This window comes from Otolemur garnettii, unplaced genomic scaffold (assembly GCF_000181295.1).
Source record: "Otolemur garnettii isolate 467f Iridium unplaced genomic scaffold, OtoGar3 scaffold00004, whole genome shotgun sequence".
NCBI lineage: Eukaryota > Metazoa > Chordata > Mammalia > Primates > Galagidae > Otolemur > Otolemur garnettii.
The window spans coordinates 28,425,691-28,441,759 of NW_003852399.1; the positions used below are offsets into that span (position 1 = coordinate 28,425,691).

The window sequence follows — 16,069 nt, forward strand, 5'->3', positions numbered from 1 at the left end:
GAGAATCCTGCTAATATTATTTCTACCTAAACTTTCCTAATCAATCTACAGAAACACATGATAGAAAGACTCAATAAATAAAACGCACAGAAAATCCCCTCAGCCCCTTTCTCACCCTTCACCCTTACTTACAAGGTCAAGTAGTAATCACGGTGCCAAGAAGAAAAAGCACTACAATTAACCTTTGGTCCTTGTCGTGAATGCTGACAGAAACTCTAATTCAGTCCATGGGCTAGTCAGGCCCTGAGCTGGGCTCAGGGCATCCCCCACAGCTATTGTGGAAATGACCACCGCTAAGGGAAACTGAAAAGAAGCTGACAACTCAGGACCGTGACTGTGACATTCACATTCAGTCATTCACATTCACAGAACTGAGGGTCCACTGAACTGCTCTCTGGCAGAGTTTTCTCTCTGCTCACTGTCAGAGTTCCTCTTGGAGAGGAACAGGTATTTGTAACATCAGTAATAAAGGAAGATTTAAAGATCAAATGAAGTTTGATAACACCTCAGTCCCACAGATGGGAAAGTCCTTCTCCACCTCAAGGCTACTTACTTCGGCAGTGTCTCCCATCCTCAGCAAGCCGGAATCCTTCCAGGCACTTGCACGCGTATGACTCGCCACTGTTCACGCACATGTGTTCACAGCCGTGGTCTACTGCTTGGCAGACGTCTTTCCCTGAAGACAGTAGAGCAAGTTAAAACAATATCACCCACATGAATTTTCCATGGACTTCACCTTGGAGGAGCCATCCATCTCAGCCACTCTAGTGCCACTTGAGTTCAGTGATTCATGGGACAGAAAGATAAAACTAAGAATAAAATTTAGCGGCTCTAATTCAGGCTAACTCTTCAAACTTTCTCACTATCATCACCATCATCATTCACCAGCACCTACTTTAGTGTCTCATAAAAATGCAATCCATCATCAGCTTTCTGCAGTTTCTGATATCAGAATGGAAACCTACTGGTATGATTACTTAGGAGAGTAAACCTCAGTTTAGAGTAACAGCACTGAAATATAATTTTGGCTTTGTCCCTGATGTAATATATGACTTAGGAAGATCGCATAACCTCTTGGAGTCTTAGTTTTGCTTTCTAAAAAATAGTAATTCTGGTTACCCATCTTTTTTTAAAAAAGTATCAACATGAGTTGTTCTCTATAAAGTGCTTTGAGAAACTTGAGAAAAAGATAACCGATAGGGATAGAAATCGTTTGCTCAGGGTCACACACTCCCCTTTGATTATGCAGCAAAGTGTCTTGAGACTACCACTAGCAATTCACTCTACGACTGCTTGTCCCAGGCAGACTTGTCACAACCCCATTTAAAAGGCCACGCCTTCTGGAAGCAAAAATGGACTCATCACAAGGTGCCCTCCGTGAGGGATTTGTGCTACCAGAAGTAAGAATATTATTACATACGAATAACAGAGGATCAGAGAAGTGGGCAACTTTCCTAGCTAATGAATGGAAGAAACAGAAGTTGATTGAACCGTTGATTTCTTTTTTCTTTTCTTTTCTTTTTTTTGAGGCAGAGTCTTACTATGTCACCCTTGGTAGACATAGTGGTGTCACAGCTCACAGCAACCTCAAACTCCTGGGCCCAAGCGATTCTCCTGCCTCAGTCTCCCAAGTAGCTGGGACCACAGGCATCCGCCACAATGCCTGGCTATTTTTTGGTTGCAGTTGTCATTGATGTTTAGCTGTCCCGGCCAGGTTCGAACCTGCCACCTTGTGCATGTGGTCAGCACTGTAATGACTGTGCTAAGGGTGCCGGCCTGAACCTTGGATTTCTGACTGCACGTCTTTCCACTGGAGCACACTGCTAAACCACTCTTTCTTCCCACAGAGCATATAAATGAGCAACTTCAGCTGTAGCTCTGGCATTGAGTATTTTGCTAGTGCATTCTTTAAACAAACTTTATTTTTTAGGGGAGTTTTAGATTTTCAGAAAAATTGAGAAGATAGTACAGGGAATTCCCATCTACCCCACACTTAGTTTCCCCTATTTTAACATGTTACCATAACTAATGTATGGCACGTTTGTTATAATTAGTGAACCCATATTGACATTAACCTAGTACCCTTTTCTGCCCCAGGATACCATCCAGGATACCACATAACATTTAGCTGTGTGGTGTTGAATTTGAGAGTAACTGGTTTATATAGAGACTGGGATAGTGGGTTTCATGCCATGGTCTGACATAGTAAAACGAGCCAGCTCCAGTAAAAACTTACTTCTGCAGGTTTTCCCATCTTCACGGAGTGTATACCCTTCAAAGCACTGACACACGAAAGAGTCTCCACTGCTTACACAGGAATGTTCACAACCGTGGTCCCCCAAAGCACATGAGTCCAACTCTGGGAACCAAATTGGAATTAGAGGAACATAAAAAGAAGATGATCCATATAATGTACTAGTGCCTTATTCAGTCATAAAAGACATTTCAGATACCTTATCTAGATCAATGCCTTATCCCACAGTGAACATTTCAGAATAGAAAGCATGTCTATGAGAAAAATTATTATTATTATTTTTCTCTGGAGACAGAGTCTCACTCTGTCACCCTGGGTGGAGTGCCGTGGCATCACAGCCCACAGCAACCTCAAACTCTTGGGCTTAAGCGATTCTCTTGCCTCAGCCTCCTAAGTAGCTGGGACTACAGGCACCCGCCACAACGCCTGGCTATTTTTTTTGTTGCAGTTGTCATTATTGTTTAGCAGGCCCAGGTTGGGTTTGAACCTGCCAGCCTGGGTGTATGTGGCCGGTGCTGTAACCACTGTGCTACAGGCGCCAAGCGAAAAAAATTCTTAATATATACAGAGCACATACAAATCTAACAATACAATCATCTCTAAAAGGAAAAATGATCAAAAGACATGAAAAGACAATTTACAAATGGAAAGATATAAAAGACTTATAAATGCTAGAAAATACATTTAATTCCATTGGCAATCACATAACTTATTATCAACTTAGCTCATATATGTGTATATATCACACTTAGGTAATCCATTCATTCACTTATTTAGTCAGTCAAGAAATACAGGAGAGCCTCTCGAAGTTAATCACCCAAGGTACTGTAATAAACTGGTCAACATCAGAGGTGGCCAACATAGGGCAGTGGGTCTACTGTACTAATACATATATGTGGTGTATGTCCAACCTAAGAAAATGAGGTCACCCAAGGAGATGGCCAATGGAGGGCGGTGGCCACCTGTAGAGGTTCAACTGTACTTCATCAGTCCCTGCAATGAGCCAGGCACTGTTTTAGGTTCTGGGGATATAACAATGAATGAAATAAAGTTTCTGCTTTTGTGAAGTTTATATTTGACAGTGGGTGTCAGGGGAAGTGGGGATGCATGGAAGACAAACATTAGACAAATATACTATGACGTGTTATGTGGGAAAAGTGTTTTAGGGAGAGAGCAAGATGCAGGGGATCGAGCAGCCCCTGGGCTGGGGCTGGGGCAGGGATGGGAACGGGGCTCATTATTTTATAGTGAAGTCAGATAAGGTGACAATAAGCAGAACTCTTTTGCGGAGTGAGTGGTGGTGTCTGAGAATTAGCAGTACCAGAAAGAAAAACAGCATGTACAAACCACAGAAGCGGGAGTGTGCTTAGCACGTTTCAGGAAAGGCCAGGAGACCTGCGATCACAGCAACCTGGAGTTTGGCAGGGGGAGGTGGCCAACAAGGTCAGCAGGGACAGACCACATGGGATTCCCAGATCCGAGTGAGAAGGGCAGTCACTGAAGCATTTTGAACAATAGAGCAACACAATCTGACTTTATTTATTTTAAATTTTTATTTATTTTTTTAAGACAGGGTCTCACTTTGTCACTCAGGCTAGAATACAATGTTGTGATCATAGCTCACTGCAGCCTCAAACTCCTGTCATGAAGTTATTCTGCTTCAGCCTGCCAGAGTGCTAGGACTACAGGTGTGCACCAGCACATCCAGCCAATTTTTGTACTTTTTGTAGAGATAGAGTCTTGCTGGTATTGCCCAGGCTAATCTCAAACTCCTGGCCTCAGGTGATCCTCCTGTCTCAGCCTCCCAAAAGAGAGATTACAGGTGTGAGCCACTATGCCTGGCCTGACTTTGTTTTAACAGCCTGATCTGCACAAAGTGGAGCGCAGAGAGTGGGAAGCAGCCTTCTGCAAAAATCTTGGTGGCCTAGGCTGGTGAGAAGTGGTCAGACTGCAGCTAGATTTGCTGATGGACTGACTAGAAGAATCCAGATGGACAGAACAGAAAAGCCAAGGATGCCTTGACACTGCTGGCCTGAAAGAACAACCAAAGGATGACATTGTCATCCACAGGAGTGGGTAGCTTCTTGGGGACTAGACTATCTGGGACCCAGGCTGTTAGTTAAAAAAACTTGTGACTGATGACCAGTGGGCAGTGACTTTTTATAAGAACCATACAAATTGCTGAGCATTAACTCAATCCTTTCTGATGATGTAGAATTTCTACAGTGGATTCGAACTGAAGTTATTAAATAGAGGCACCAAAGCACATAATGACCTTTAGAATTAAGCACAGACCGTACACTTCTTTTTATAAGGCATTTTTGCAGTATGTCCCTTTGGAGAAGGGTCCTCAGAACCACTCTGCTGGTTAGTTAAGGTAGCTGTTGTTATTCCCATTTACCAGCTGGGGAAACTAAGCTTTGGGAAGATGAATGGTGTGCCAAGAAGACTAGCTGTTAATACGAGGAAGACCCAGACTAAAAATGTTATCGTATGACAATAAATCCCATGTTTCTTCTTACTACACTCCATTGCTATATTCTAAAGCTTTCAAACATAAAGGGAATTTTGTTTTTCTTTCTTTGGGCTGAAGCACTGCCAAAATCTTTGAACAATGGGAAAACGTCATTAACTGGAATTATGGCTGCAGAAGAGATTCAAAGCAGAGTTGGACCCTCCCGTTTGCCCTGAACGTGACTTACTGTTCTGGGCACATTCTGGACTCATTATAAACACGGAACATCTCCCGATGGTTTGGGGGGTAGTTCCTCATGTAGTGACAGTGGAAAGTACAAGTAAGTGATCCATACTACAGATGGCTGGCTGGCTGTGGGACAGAGCTTTTTCCCCTATCATGAATTTATAGTAAGTATATTCCATTTTCTAAGATCATAAAATTGATACAGCTCTTTCAGATCAGCCTTCTCAAACCATAATCCAGAGAAACCCCTCTGAGCCCATCTTTCCTTCATGGATCGTCCCCTGGACCCCATGCTGAGCCTTTAGCCTCACCTCAGGTTTTTATCTTGAGGGGGCTTAAGAGTGTCCCCCACCCAAATCCCCAGGCTGATATATGATTCTTTTTAATTTTTTTTTTTTTTTTGAGATGGGTCATGCTCTGTCACCCAGGCTGGAGTGCAGTGGCACATTCACAGCTCACTGCAGTCTCCAACTCCTGGGCTCAAGCGATCCTCCTGCTTCAGCCTCCTGAGTAGCTGGGACTACAGGCACGCGCCTCCACACCTTTCTTTATTTTTTGTAGAGATGGGGGCCTAGCTAAGTTGCCCAGGCTGCTCTCAAACTCCTGGCTTCAAACAATCTTTCCATCTTGGCCTCCCAAAGTGCTGGGATTATAGTCATGAGCCACCACACCTGGCCTCCATTGTTATTAGTTTATTAATCCTTCCAGCACTGTTTTATGTGAATAAAAGTAAATACAAGTGTATGTTTTTATTTTCTCCCCTTTGTTATACACACAAAAAGTGGTGTGCTATAATACCCCATTCTGTGCTTTTTTGTTTTTCACACAGTGGTATTTCCTGGATATGCCTCTATATATTGCACAGAGGAATTCCTCATTATTCCTGTAGCTGCATTGCATACAGTATTTATTCAGCCAGTCTCCTATAGTTGGACACTTGGGTTGTTTCCCACTTTTGATTATTTTTAAACAATATGCAATGAATAACTTGAAAGCATATTTTTTCATAAAGTTCAAGGGTTTCTGCAGGAGAGAGTTTCAGAAGGGAAGCTTCTGGGTCAAAGGTATATTTTGTAACGTGGGTAGATACTGCCAGATACTCCTCCATAGAGAAAGTACAACCCTTAATACATTTGGCTTTTGGATCATGCCCCCTTTTTACCTTTAAAAACACCTGCAGGAGATTCTGATGATTATCTGAAACTAAGAACTCATCTACACCCACTCTACTCTCTTGATCAGATGCTCTGAGGGGATAGGAAGAGAAAGATTAAAAGCCAAAATTCTCCACCTGCTTTCAAGGCATGCACACAAGAAAAATTCCAAACAGCTACTGATGTGAAAGCCCAGAAGAACCGAGACACGGGCTGAGAGCTCCTGGGGTGACCTGCCAGGAGTGAGGTCACCACAGCCAGGGGTGAGGACATGCCCCTATGGGCACAGTGCCCCCCCCACCCCAGCAGCCTCCTAACAAAGGAGAACAGCATCCAGGTGCCTTCAGCCTGGGGTACAAGAGTTCATCTGGTAAATGTTCCTATGCCAGGTATTATCCCTATTTAGAGACTGGAAGGGACGTAGGAGATGAACTAGTCTAAAACCTTCATTTAGAGATGAGAAAACTAGTGCTCAGGGAGGGGAAGTGATCCCTTCACCTACAGGCACGATGGTCTTAGCTGTCCTGGGGTCAAAGCAAGACCAGATCCAAATCCATACTTCATGGCTCCTGGTTCAGTTGCCCACCCTTGGGTCATTTGAGCTCAACAGGGTGTGGACAGCCTGCTAGGTTCTCAAGAGACAAGCTAAAATAGTTGTCGCAGGGGAGACTGGCCTCCAAAAAGTTTCCTGGAACTCTGCAGGCCCTGGGTGATATGTCCCACTGGCTCCCAGGCTCATCTTTCACCAGCTTCCCTCTCACTCGGGACACTGCACTCTCTGCAGTTTGCTCTCTGGCCCTGGGCCTGCACATGCTGTTTTCCTGGGAAGCGCTTCCCCTGTCTCTGGCTAGCTCACTCTGTGTGCTCTCCAGTATGGTGTTAAACCTCTTTCTCAGGACTATGGGAGGCTCCCCCAGCACCCCTCCTTCTTCTGACTGGACTCTACCCATCTTTAATATCCTTCTTCCCAGGGAGACTTTAAACTCCACCAGGGCACAAACTGAATCTGTGTCAACCCCAGGGTCAACCCCAGACCCTGCCCTGCAGGTACCCAGTGAATACCCGTAGAGAATAAGAATAAATGAACCAAGAGCTTAAGGAAGTACTAAGACTCGAACCCAGAGAGAGACAGACAATTAGGAGCCATCACTTAAATGAAATGGATGAGAGGGCTCAGGAGACACTCCTCTTTCACAGTTAAGGCGGCAGGTCCACACATTTAATAAAACCATCAGGTGTGAGATTGGCAATTTGTAATCAGGACAATTAGAAGTTTCAGGATATAGCAGAAGTTTTTTTGGTTTTGTTTTGTTTTTCTTTGAGACAGAGTCCCACTCTGTCACCCTGAGTAGAGTGCTGTATCACCATAGCTCACAGCAACCTCAAACTCTTGGGCTCAAGTGATCCTCTTGCCTCAGCCTCCTAAGTAACTGGGACTGCAGGTGCCCACCACAACGCTTGACTAGTTTGTTTTTAAGTAGAGACGGGGTCTCACTTTTGCTCAGGCTGGTTTTGAACTCCTGAGCTTAAGCAATCCACACACCTTGGCCTCCCAGAGTGCTAGGAGTAGCAAAGGTTTTTAGGAGCCATGTCTAGCAGCCCCACACATCTGGATTATACATCTGGTGAGTCACATATGTCTGGTGCAGCAGTTCTGGGATGAAGTGTTCCATGGGCTCGCACCTCTGAAGTGATGACAGACAGCAATCCTGTGTCTGGGACTCCATGTAAGAGGTTATTAAAATCAACCCCAGCCTCAGCAGGAGAAAGCCACAGCAGCCATCTGCCAAGAAGGTAACCAAAGGCTGATAGGATTATACCACTTCCTGACTTTTCTTATAATGAAACTAGAAGCCACCAGTCCTTAGCTCACTCTGTATAGGCTTTTTCTTAGACAAACTCAGAAGCAGCTCAACTGAAATGTGCTTTTCAAGGGCATCTCATACTAGGCAAGAGATCCTGAAGTGAGGGGACTCAGGTTCCAGTCCCAGCCCTGCCACGGACCCCCCAGGACCAGCATGGTGCATCAGTTTCTTCCCTATGCCTCTTTCCCACAAAGAAACAGAAAATCTCTAAGCTTCTATCTGTTCCATCAAGGCTTTTGAGACAGAGTCTTACTTTGTCACCCTCAGGAGAGTGCCAGTGTCATACATAGCTCACAGCAACCTCAAACTCTTGGGCTCAAGCCATTCTCTGACCTCAGCCTCCCAAGTAGCTGGAACTACAGATGCCCACCACAATACCCAACTATGTTTGAACTCCTGAGTTCAGGCAATCCACATGCCTCAGCCTCCCAGAGTGCTAGGATTACAGGCATAAGCCACCACACCCAGCCCTCCATCAAGGCTTTAAGGTGACTACATGAGGGCAGGGGTAGTCCTCTCCCTTTACTCTCTGCTATGGACTAAATTGTGTCCCCCTAAATTCATATGCTGAAGCCCTAACCCTGGAGATGATATTTAGAGATGGGGTGTCTGGGAAGTAATTAGGTTGAGACAAGGGCCTGAGAGTTGGGCCCTGATCTGATAGGATTTGTGTCCTCATAGGAAGAGACCAAAGAGCTTGCTTGCACTCTTGTGCTCTCTCACCCCATGTCCCCTGCCATGTGAGGACATGGCCAGAGGACATGGTGGGCTGTCTATAAGCCAGGAGGAGGCCCTCACCAGAAGATGGCCATGCTGGCACCCTGATCTCAGACCGATGGCTTTTAAAACTGAGAGAAGTCAATTTCTGTAGCTAAGACCCAATACCCAGACTATGTTATTTTGTTATGGCAGCTGGAGCAGACTAAGATGCTCCCTTAGCCTTGCTCAGACCCACTTCATCCCAGTGCCCCCCAAACCTAGGCCTGGTCTCTATGCTTCAGAGAACTTTCCAGAAGGTGAGTGACAAGTTCTTTAGACCACCTGCTCTCAAGGCTATGAGTGGAGGCTACCTGTATAAAGGGCAAGGATACCCTCGCTGAGCCAGGTGTGGCTGATCCCCTACACGGGATCCAAAAAGGTACACAGTCACATCATCTGGTTCTTGGCCATCTGACATAGAACTGGGAACATAAATCCCAAGCCCCAGTTAGTTGTGGCCGCATTGAAAACCCACCCCATTATTACAGGATGCAGCAGTCAGACTGAATCATTCCAGCCAGACAGAAAGTCTTCAATTAGGGGAATAGCTCAACGCCTTTGTATCAGCTAGTGGGCAAAATGTGACTGTCTTATACCACTCCCGAGAATAACTCTAACTCATCTGATTACCTCACAAGTTCTCATATAGACACAACCATATATAAACAATCATATTCACTGTAATTGCATTGTAGGACATTGACTTATGTGGAAGATGTCGCTGTGCCATTAGTTAGAAACATACTTTAAATAAGAAAACGGGCAGCATTTAGAAGTGACAAAGGCATAACCCAGATGTGGACCTCAGCAGGGGAACAGGGTGGGCACAAGATTAAAGGAGAAAGGCCTTCAGTCTCCTGGAAGGGTCCACGAGAATTTCTTACAGGTCTTACAACCATCACATTGTCAGTTCTAGATCATCACAGTAAAGAGAAAAAGAAAGGGCATAAATAATCTAAGATGATGGAGAATTAAAGCAAACCAATGAAATCCCTTGCATCTGGCTCTGGCCTGTAGTCAAATGGAGATGCAAATCGACATGGCCACCCTCTTTCTGCACCCCTGGCGCCCGGTCCCTTCCCGAGCTGGCTGAGGCAGCAGTCTGGAGGCAGCAGGGCAGGGAGCCACAAGCAAGCATAACCCATTTGCCGAGATTCAAGAATCTGTCCCCAACTGGGCAAATATTTTCTCAGGCAGCACAGTTAGAGAGGCATGGCAGCTGCACAGACAGCTCCTCTGCCCATATGAATGGATGATAATATGAAAAAGCAGATAAATTAGATTGTGCCCACTATTACATCAGGGGTTGGGGAATTTGGCCTTATAGCCAGACAGAGCAGCAGGATAGTGAAGGTAAATTATGGTCCTTTTCTTCTATTTCTGATCCCGTTTTTCAAAATGATAATATTTCAATTCTTTATCTTGGGCCACTCAGAAACACGACCGCAGGGGCAACAAACACAGCTGCATTCTCCAGTGAGGGAAGGAAGCCATCTGGGAGCATTTTTTTTCTTTTAATTAATAGAGGCAGGAGTCGGGACCAGCTGCAAGACAATATAGACCCAAAAATACTGCTGCCAGCCTCACCATGGGCTGTCTGGTGAAGTGGTCTGGATTAGGGCGGGGGCAAAACTTTCTCAGGAGCCTTGCCTTCTCCCAGAACTGACTTTGGAGTCTCACAGAGCAGAGTTTGAACCCACTTCATAGCTGATAACCTTAGGCTCTTTACTTAATTTGAGCACAGTTTCCTCATCTGCAGCTGAACACAATAGCATGTGTGGTTAGAGCAGTGCCAGTATGTGGCCAGCTGTCAGCGAGGGATCTGCATTATCACTGCTTATGGTATAGAGAGCCAGCACAGAGAGCTCTCAGCATAGAGAGCTGAGAGCTAGGGCTCTGTCCAGCTTCAGAACAACAGTGGAAACAGCAAAAACCATTTCAGGGAGCAGGTGAAGGAAGCTGGGGGCAGAGGAGAAACAGACAGCAAGGCTCTAATAGCAGGGGATGAGTCACACACCTCTGCACAGGCTGGGAAGCCTGGACAGAGGACACACGAGCACACAGGCACCAGCAGCGCATCCACACTCATGTCCACACTCGTGCCATGCCCACAGAATGCCTGTGTCAGGTCCTGCTTGTCCCAGGACCTCAAACACTCACTTGCACATGTTTTCCCATCACTGCGGAGCACATGTCCCTCAGGACACTGGCAGGAGAAAGATCTGTCCGTGTTGACGCAGGAGTATTCACAGCCATGGTCACTCAGCAGGCAGTAATCCACCCCTGTGAAACCAAGGGCCACGTGGTCTCCACAGAAGGGAATCAGGTCAGTGTCACGCCCACTGCTGCTACCACCCCCAGGCATGCAGCCCCCTTTTGACATCCCCATAATCTCCCGGGAGCTGCACAGCCTGCGTCCTCTACGATCATAACCCTGGTTCCAGGGCTGCCACAAACCTTTCCCTACAGGGGGCGCTAGGGAGAGACTCACGGGAGCAGGTCTTGAGGTCCTCATTGATGAGGAAGCCCTCCGAGCACTGGCAGACGAAGGACTCCTCCGTGTTCAGGCACAGCTGCTCACAGCCGTGCTCCTGCTGCGCACAGTGGTCCACCCCTGCGTTTGTCACACACAAAGACAGATAGATGAGCCAAGGGGACACGCCCCATCAGCAATCAGAATTGAAAAACAAAATCTTCTGGGAGGCATGAGGAGCCACAGAGGAGATTTCGTTCTACCCCATGCCACTCGCATCTCTGAAATCAGCCTTGCTTTTCTTTCCATTTCTTTAAAGAGTAAAGGCTTACACCTCCTGCATCTGGCGAAAGTTCATGACAGTGCACTCAGTCACTGCAATCTCAGACAACACTGGGAAGGTGCAATTCTCACTTCAGAGACAGGACAGCCAGTCTTGGGGAAGGTCAAGTGCTTGCTTAAAGCCACGCAGCAGACCTCACCTTAAGAAAGGGAGGTCTGACACCAAACCACTTGGATTCAAATCACACCTCTGCCACTTCCTAGCTGAGATGCTGGACAGTCCCTGAGCCTATCTGTGTCATGGTTTCCTGACTTGAGGAATGAGGATCATGATGGCTGCTTTCCTGTAGGGGTGCAATGAGAATAAGAGGAGTTGATCCATGCAAAGCCCTCAGAACAGCAGCCAGCACACCTGCAACCACTTAACAAATGCTTACTATCATTACCAAGTAGTGCCACATTGGAATTAATTTCATAGTTGCATTTCTAATTGAAAATGAAAACGAAAAAGCGATTTTTTTCTTTACCTCCCTGACTCAAGACTAAACCAGAATCAGAACACAAAATGAAGCCTGAGCCTGCACGTGTGGCCCCTCCTGGCACTGAACTCCCTACAGCTGCTGCCCTAGGCAGTGACACTGAGGGAGAGTGAGCACACAGCTGGATTGAGCAGCTCTCATAGCAGCTTAGCAGGCTCCTCCCCACTTTCTTGGATGGAGAAAATGCACCCACAGAGACTGGACAAACACTGGAGGCCTTGTGGAGGGCCTCTGCACTCCTGCAGGGTCTGGGACCAATGCCTTCTGGAACATTCCACTGGAAGATACACCTACCGCAAACACAGGATCTTGGGAGCCACATCCTGTGTCCACATTCTGGTTCTGCCACTTACTAGTCACAGAACTCTGGGAATCTTTTGTGCCTCAGTTTCCCCATCTTTAAATAGGGACAAGATGGAGATGCTCATAAGGTTATTGGAACAGAGTGAGTCAGAGCACAGGAAGTGTTCACAGCAGTGGCTGCATAGACTGAGCGGCACTATGGCCTGGGGCTCCCTGAGTCCTCAAGGGGAGCAGAAGACCCTGGCTTCCTCTAGGGCAGTGGTTCTCAACCTGTGGGTCATAGCATTAGGAAGGCTGAGAACCACTGCTCTAGGGGCTCCTAGACAGAACTGGCTTGTTTATACTTCATCAGAGTTAACTAGGTCCCCGGGAGAAAGGAGGGCCCTGGTCTCTTGTGGCCTGTCCTCTGAGCTCTTGTAGCCTTCCAGGCATGCTGGCAGAAAGAAGCAGGCAGGCCATGTCCCCCGGTGGCCCAGGTGAGATCAGCCAGGTTGCACCCAGCCTGTCCTGAGAGGTCTGCCAGGACCATCTGCCTGGAAAAGTCAGGATGTGCACAGACCCATCGTCACCAGGGCGTGTCCCTGTCCCATGGAAGACCTCCTGCTCCCCACTGGCTACCTGCTTCTCACAAGGTCACAGAGACCTCAGAGGCAAATACGCAGCAGGCTCTCTGGCTTTTGAACCAACCCTCTGGTTCAAAAGCTCTCTGGCCTCTGAGATAGATGCTAATGCTTCACTCCCTGAAGACTAAAGGAGAACACGTTTCCCTGCTCTGGAGCTCCGACTTCATCTGTGAAACTTCCCTGCTGGCAGTTTAGGGCTTAAATGCTCAACAGCTGTACTGTTCTCCCTCACAATCTATCTCTGTCTCCAAAGCAGAGGACATGTGGGGCTTGCTGGGTGGAAGCCTCACAAAAGGCTCCTTCTGCACAGGCCATGTCATGGAGCCCCTGTCCCAGCATGCCTGGGTCGTGGGATCCACCGCAGCGCTCAAGGTTCCCACCCTGCTGGCCTGGACCAGTGGCGACTATGCCTCATAAAACACGATGGAACCTCCCAGCTGGCAGTGCCTGCGAGTTCCCATGTGCTTACATCACCAAGTGGAGCTCATTATGGCTCTGACACAAGAAAATTAAGAAAGGCTTCACAGATGGTCCCACTATTCTCAGCTCTGCCCTCCGATCAGCCTGTGTAGCCCAATGCTTTCCAAGATCTGTCCCTTCTAGCTTTTTGTCCTAGCCTGGGGCAGGGGCTCTGGCCACTCTCACAAGCTCCATAAACTGTTCTTTTCTTTCTTTCTTTTTTTTTTTTTTTTTTTTGAGACAGGGTCTTGCTGTGTTGCCTAGGCTGGAGTGTAGTGGTATTACCATACCTCAATCTCTTGGGCTCAAGCAATCCTGCTGCCTCAGCCTCCCAAGTAGTTGGGATTACAAGTGTACACCACCACGGCCACCTAATTTTTCTATTTTTAATAGAGATGGGGTCTTGCTCTTGCTTAGGCTGGTCCTGAACTCCTGGCCTAAATTGATCCTCTCAACCTCAGCCTCCCAAAGCTCTGGGATTACAGGTGTGAGCCACCACACCCAGCTGCAACCAACTTGACTTGCTACCAAGCACCAGGCTAAGACACTGAAATGGTCCTAATTTTTCCCCATTAAAAACCCTGGGAGAGCAATACTATTATTTTTCTTTTTAAAAATAGATAGAATAGGCCAGGTGTGGTGGCTTATGCCTATAATCCTAGCACTTTGGGAGGCCAAGGTGGGTGGATTGCTTGAGCTCACAAGTTTGAGACAACCTGAGCAAGAATGAGACCCCCGCCTCTAAAAATAGAAGTACATTGTGATGGGAGCCTGTAGTCCCAGCTACTTGGGAGACTGAGGCAAGAGGAGCACTTGAGCCCAAGAGTTTGAGGTTGCTGTGAGCTATGATTAGAGCACTCTACCAGGTGCAAGAAAGTGAGACTCAGTCTCAAAAATAATAAAAATAAATAGGAAATCAAAGCTAGGAGAAGTTAAATAACTTGCCCAAGGTCACACATCCAGTGTGTTGTAAAGCTTGCAGTTGAACACAGGCCTGTTTTAGTAAATGCTCTCCACAGCAAATAATGCAATAATGATAGCTACTAATACTGAGTGTGCCTAGAGCACTGTTCTAATTGCTTTACTCAAATTAGTTCTTTTAATCCTTACAACTCTACCTACGCGGTAGGTAGTACAGTCCCATTTCACGGATAATGCAACTGAGGGTGAGGAAGGCCACGCCAAAGGGACGTTCAGGACAGCCGGGAGCTCCGCGTGGAGCCCTGCCCCCAGCCCCCCACACTCACGGCGGCAGGTCTTCCTGACCCCCCCCCCAGCCCCCCACACTCACGGCGGCAGGTCTTCCCGTCGGCGTCCAGGGCGTAGCCCCGGCGGCAGCGACAGTAGGCGCCCTCCTCGGTGTTCACGCACTCGTGCTGGCAGCCTGGTCTGTTCAGCGCACAGTAGTTGATCCCTGAGGGGAGAAAGGGAAGCCCCTCCCTCAGACCCCAGGCTCCTCCGGGGGACCCCTGTGGTCCTCCACAGAGAGAGCGAGTGGTGCGGCCTACTGAGCAGACCAGCATTCATTCGGTCATCCAGGACCTGAGCTCTGTGAGATGGGGATGTGACACCCGCTGCAAGGTTCACGCTCCAGAGGGGCAGAGAGGAGCAGCAGAGCGAGCCCTAGGCTGGGGGCCACGGGCGGCAGGGTGGGGGTGCCTTCCCAGAAGAGGGGCTAGCCAACTGCGGGCCTTGAGGAGGGGGCATTAGACAGGTAAAGGGGGCCAGCGGCCGCAGAGTGAGGACTCGGGGACAGCCAACGCAAAAGCCTGGGCATGAGGGACCACCGGCACATCTGGGGAGCTGCAAGGAGCTGCCAGCCTGAGGCTGGAGTGTGAGGACACAGGTGGGGTTGGGAGGTGAAGGGACAGTGGAGCAGGACCCTGCACTCCCCGGAATGGAGCAGCAAAGGCTCTAGACAGATGGCTAGAGGGGGGACTGACAAGGCCAGGGTCATGCTTGAAGAAGACTCCGCAGTCGAGGAGAAGCCAGGCGGACTGCCGCACACATTTAGCGGACAAAGTGCTTCCCAGAACAGACAGCATGGCTCCTCCCCTCCTGGGGCATTTGAAGAGAGCCTGGCACCTGCAGTGTGCCTCTGGGTTCCCCAGCACTGAACCTCCCCCTCTTCCACGGCAAAAGAGCTAAGTCAAGGCTCAGTTGAGTTGAGCTGATGGCCAAAGAGCTGAAAGCTGGGGTTCCAAGCCATACCGTTCCAAGAACCTATACCCTTCCAAGAAAGATGGAAAAGCTAAGAAATCCTATCCATTTCTTCCTTGATCCGTAATGTTCAAAACACATAGGGAGCTTTTGTCTGCAGCAACCTCTGACAGCGATGTCAGACAGCATGAGACAGAATAAACCAAAGCTGATCTTGCAAAATATCTATGTCTTTAGGGGAGTCAAGAAAGGACAGGCAGGCTCGGTGCCTGTGGCTCAAGTACCTAAGGCGCCAGCCACATACACCAAAGGTGGCGGGTTCGAATCCAGCCTGGGCCACCAAACAACAATGATGGCTGCAACCAAAAAATGGCCGGGTGTTGTGGCGGGCACCTGTGGTCCCAGCTACTTGGGAGGCCGAGGCAGGAGACTCGCTTGAGCCCAGGAGTTGGAGGTTGCTGTGAGCTGTGAGGCCATGGCACTCTACCCAGGGGGAT

At 47.9% G+C, this 16,069-nt stretch overlaps 1 protein-coding gene across 1 annotated transcript in view; it reads right to left on the reverse strand.

Annotated features, from left to right (window-relative positions):
- The window catches only part of MATN2 (matrilin 2), a 147,285-nt gene that overhangs the window by 13,374 nt on the left and 117,842 nt on the right, over window positions 1-16,069 (reverse strand). Inside the window, exons 7-11 of the mRNA XM_003782459.3 lie at window positions 14,704-14,826; window positions 11,225-11,347; window positions 10,894-11,016; window positions 2,237-2,359; window positions 554-676 (exon numbers count right to left, since the gene is read on the reverse strand). Coding sequence (XP_003782507.2) covers window positions 554-676; window positions 2,237-2,359; window positions 10,894-11,016; window positions 11,225-11,347; window positions 14,704-14,826 — 615 coding nt within the window. The remainder of the gene's footprint in view (window positions 1-553; window positions 677-2,236; window positions 2,360-10,893; window positions 11,017-11,224; window positions 11,348-14,703; window positions 14,827-16,069) is intronic.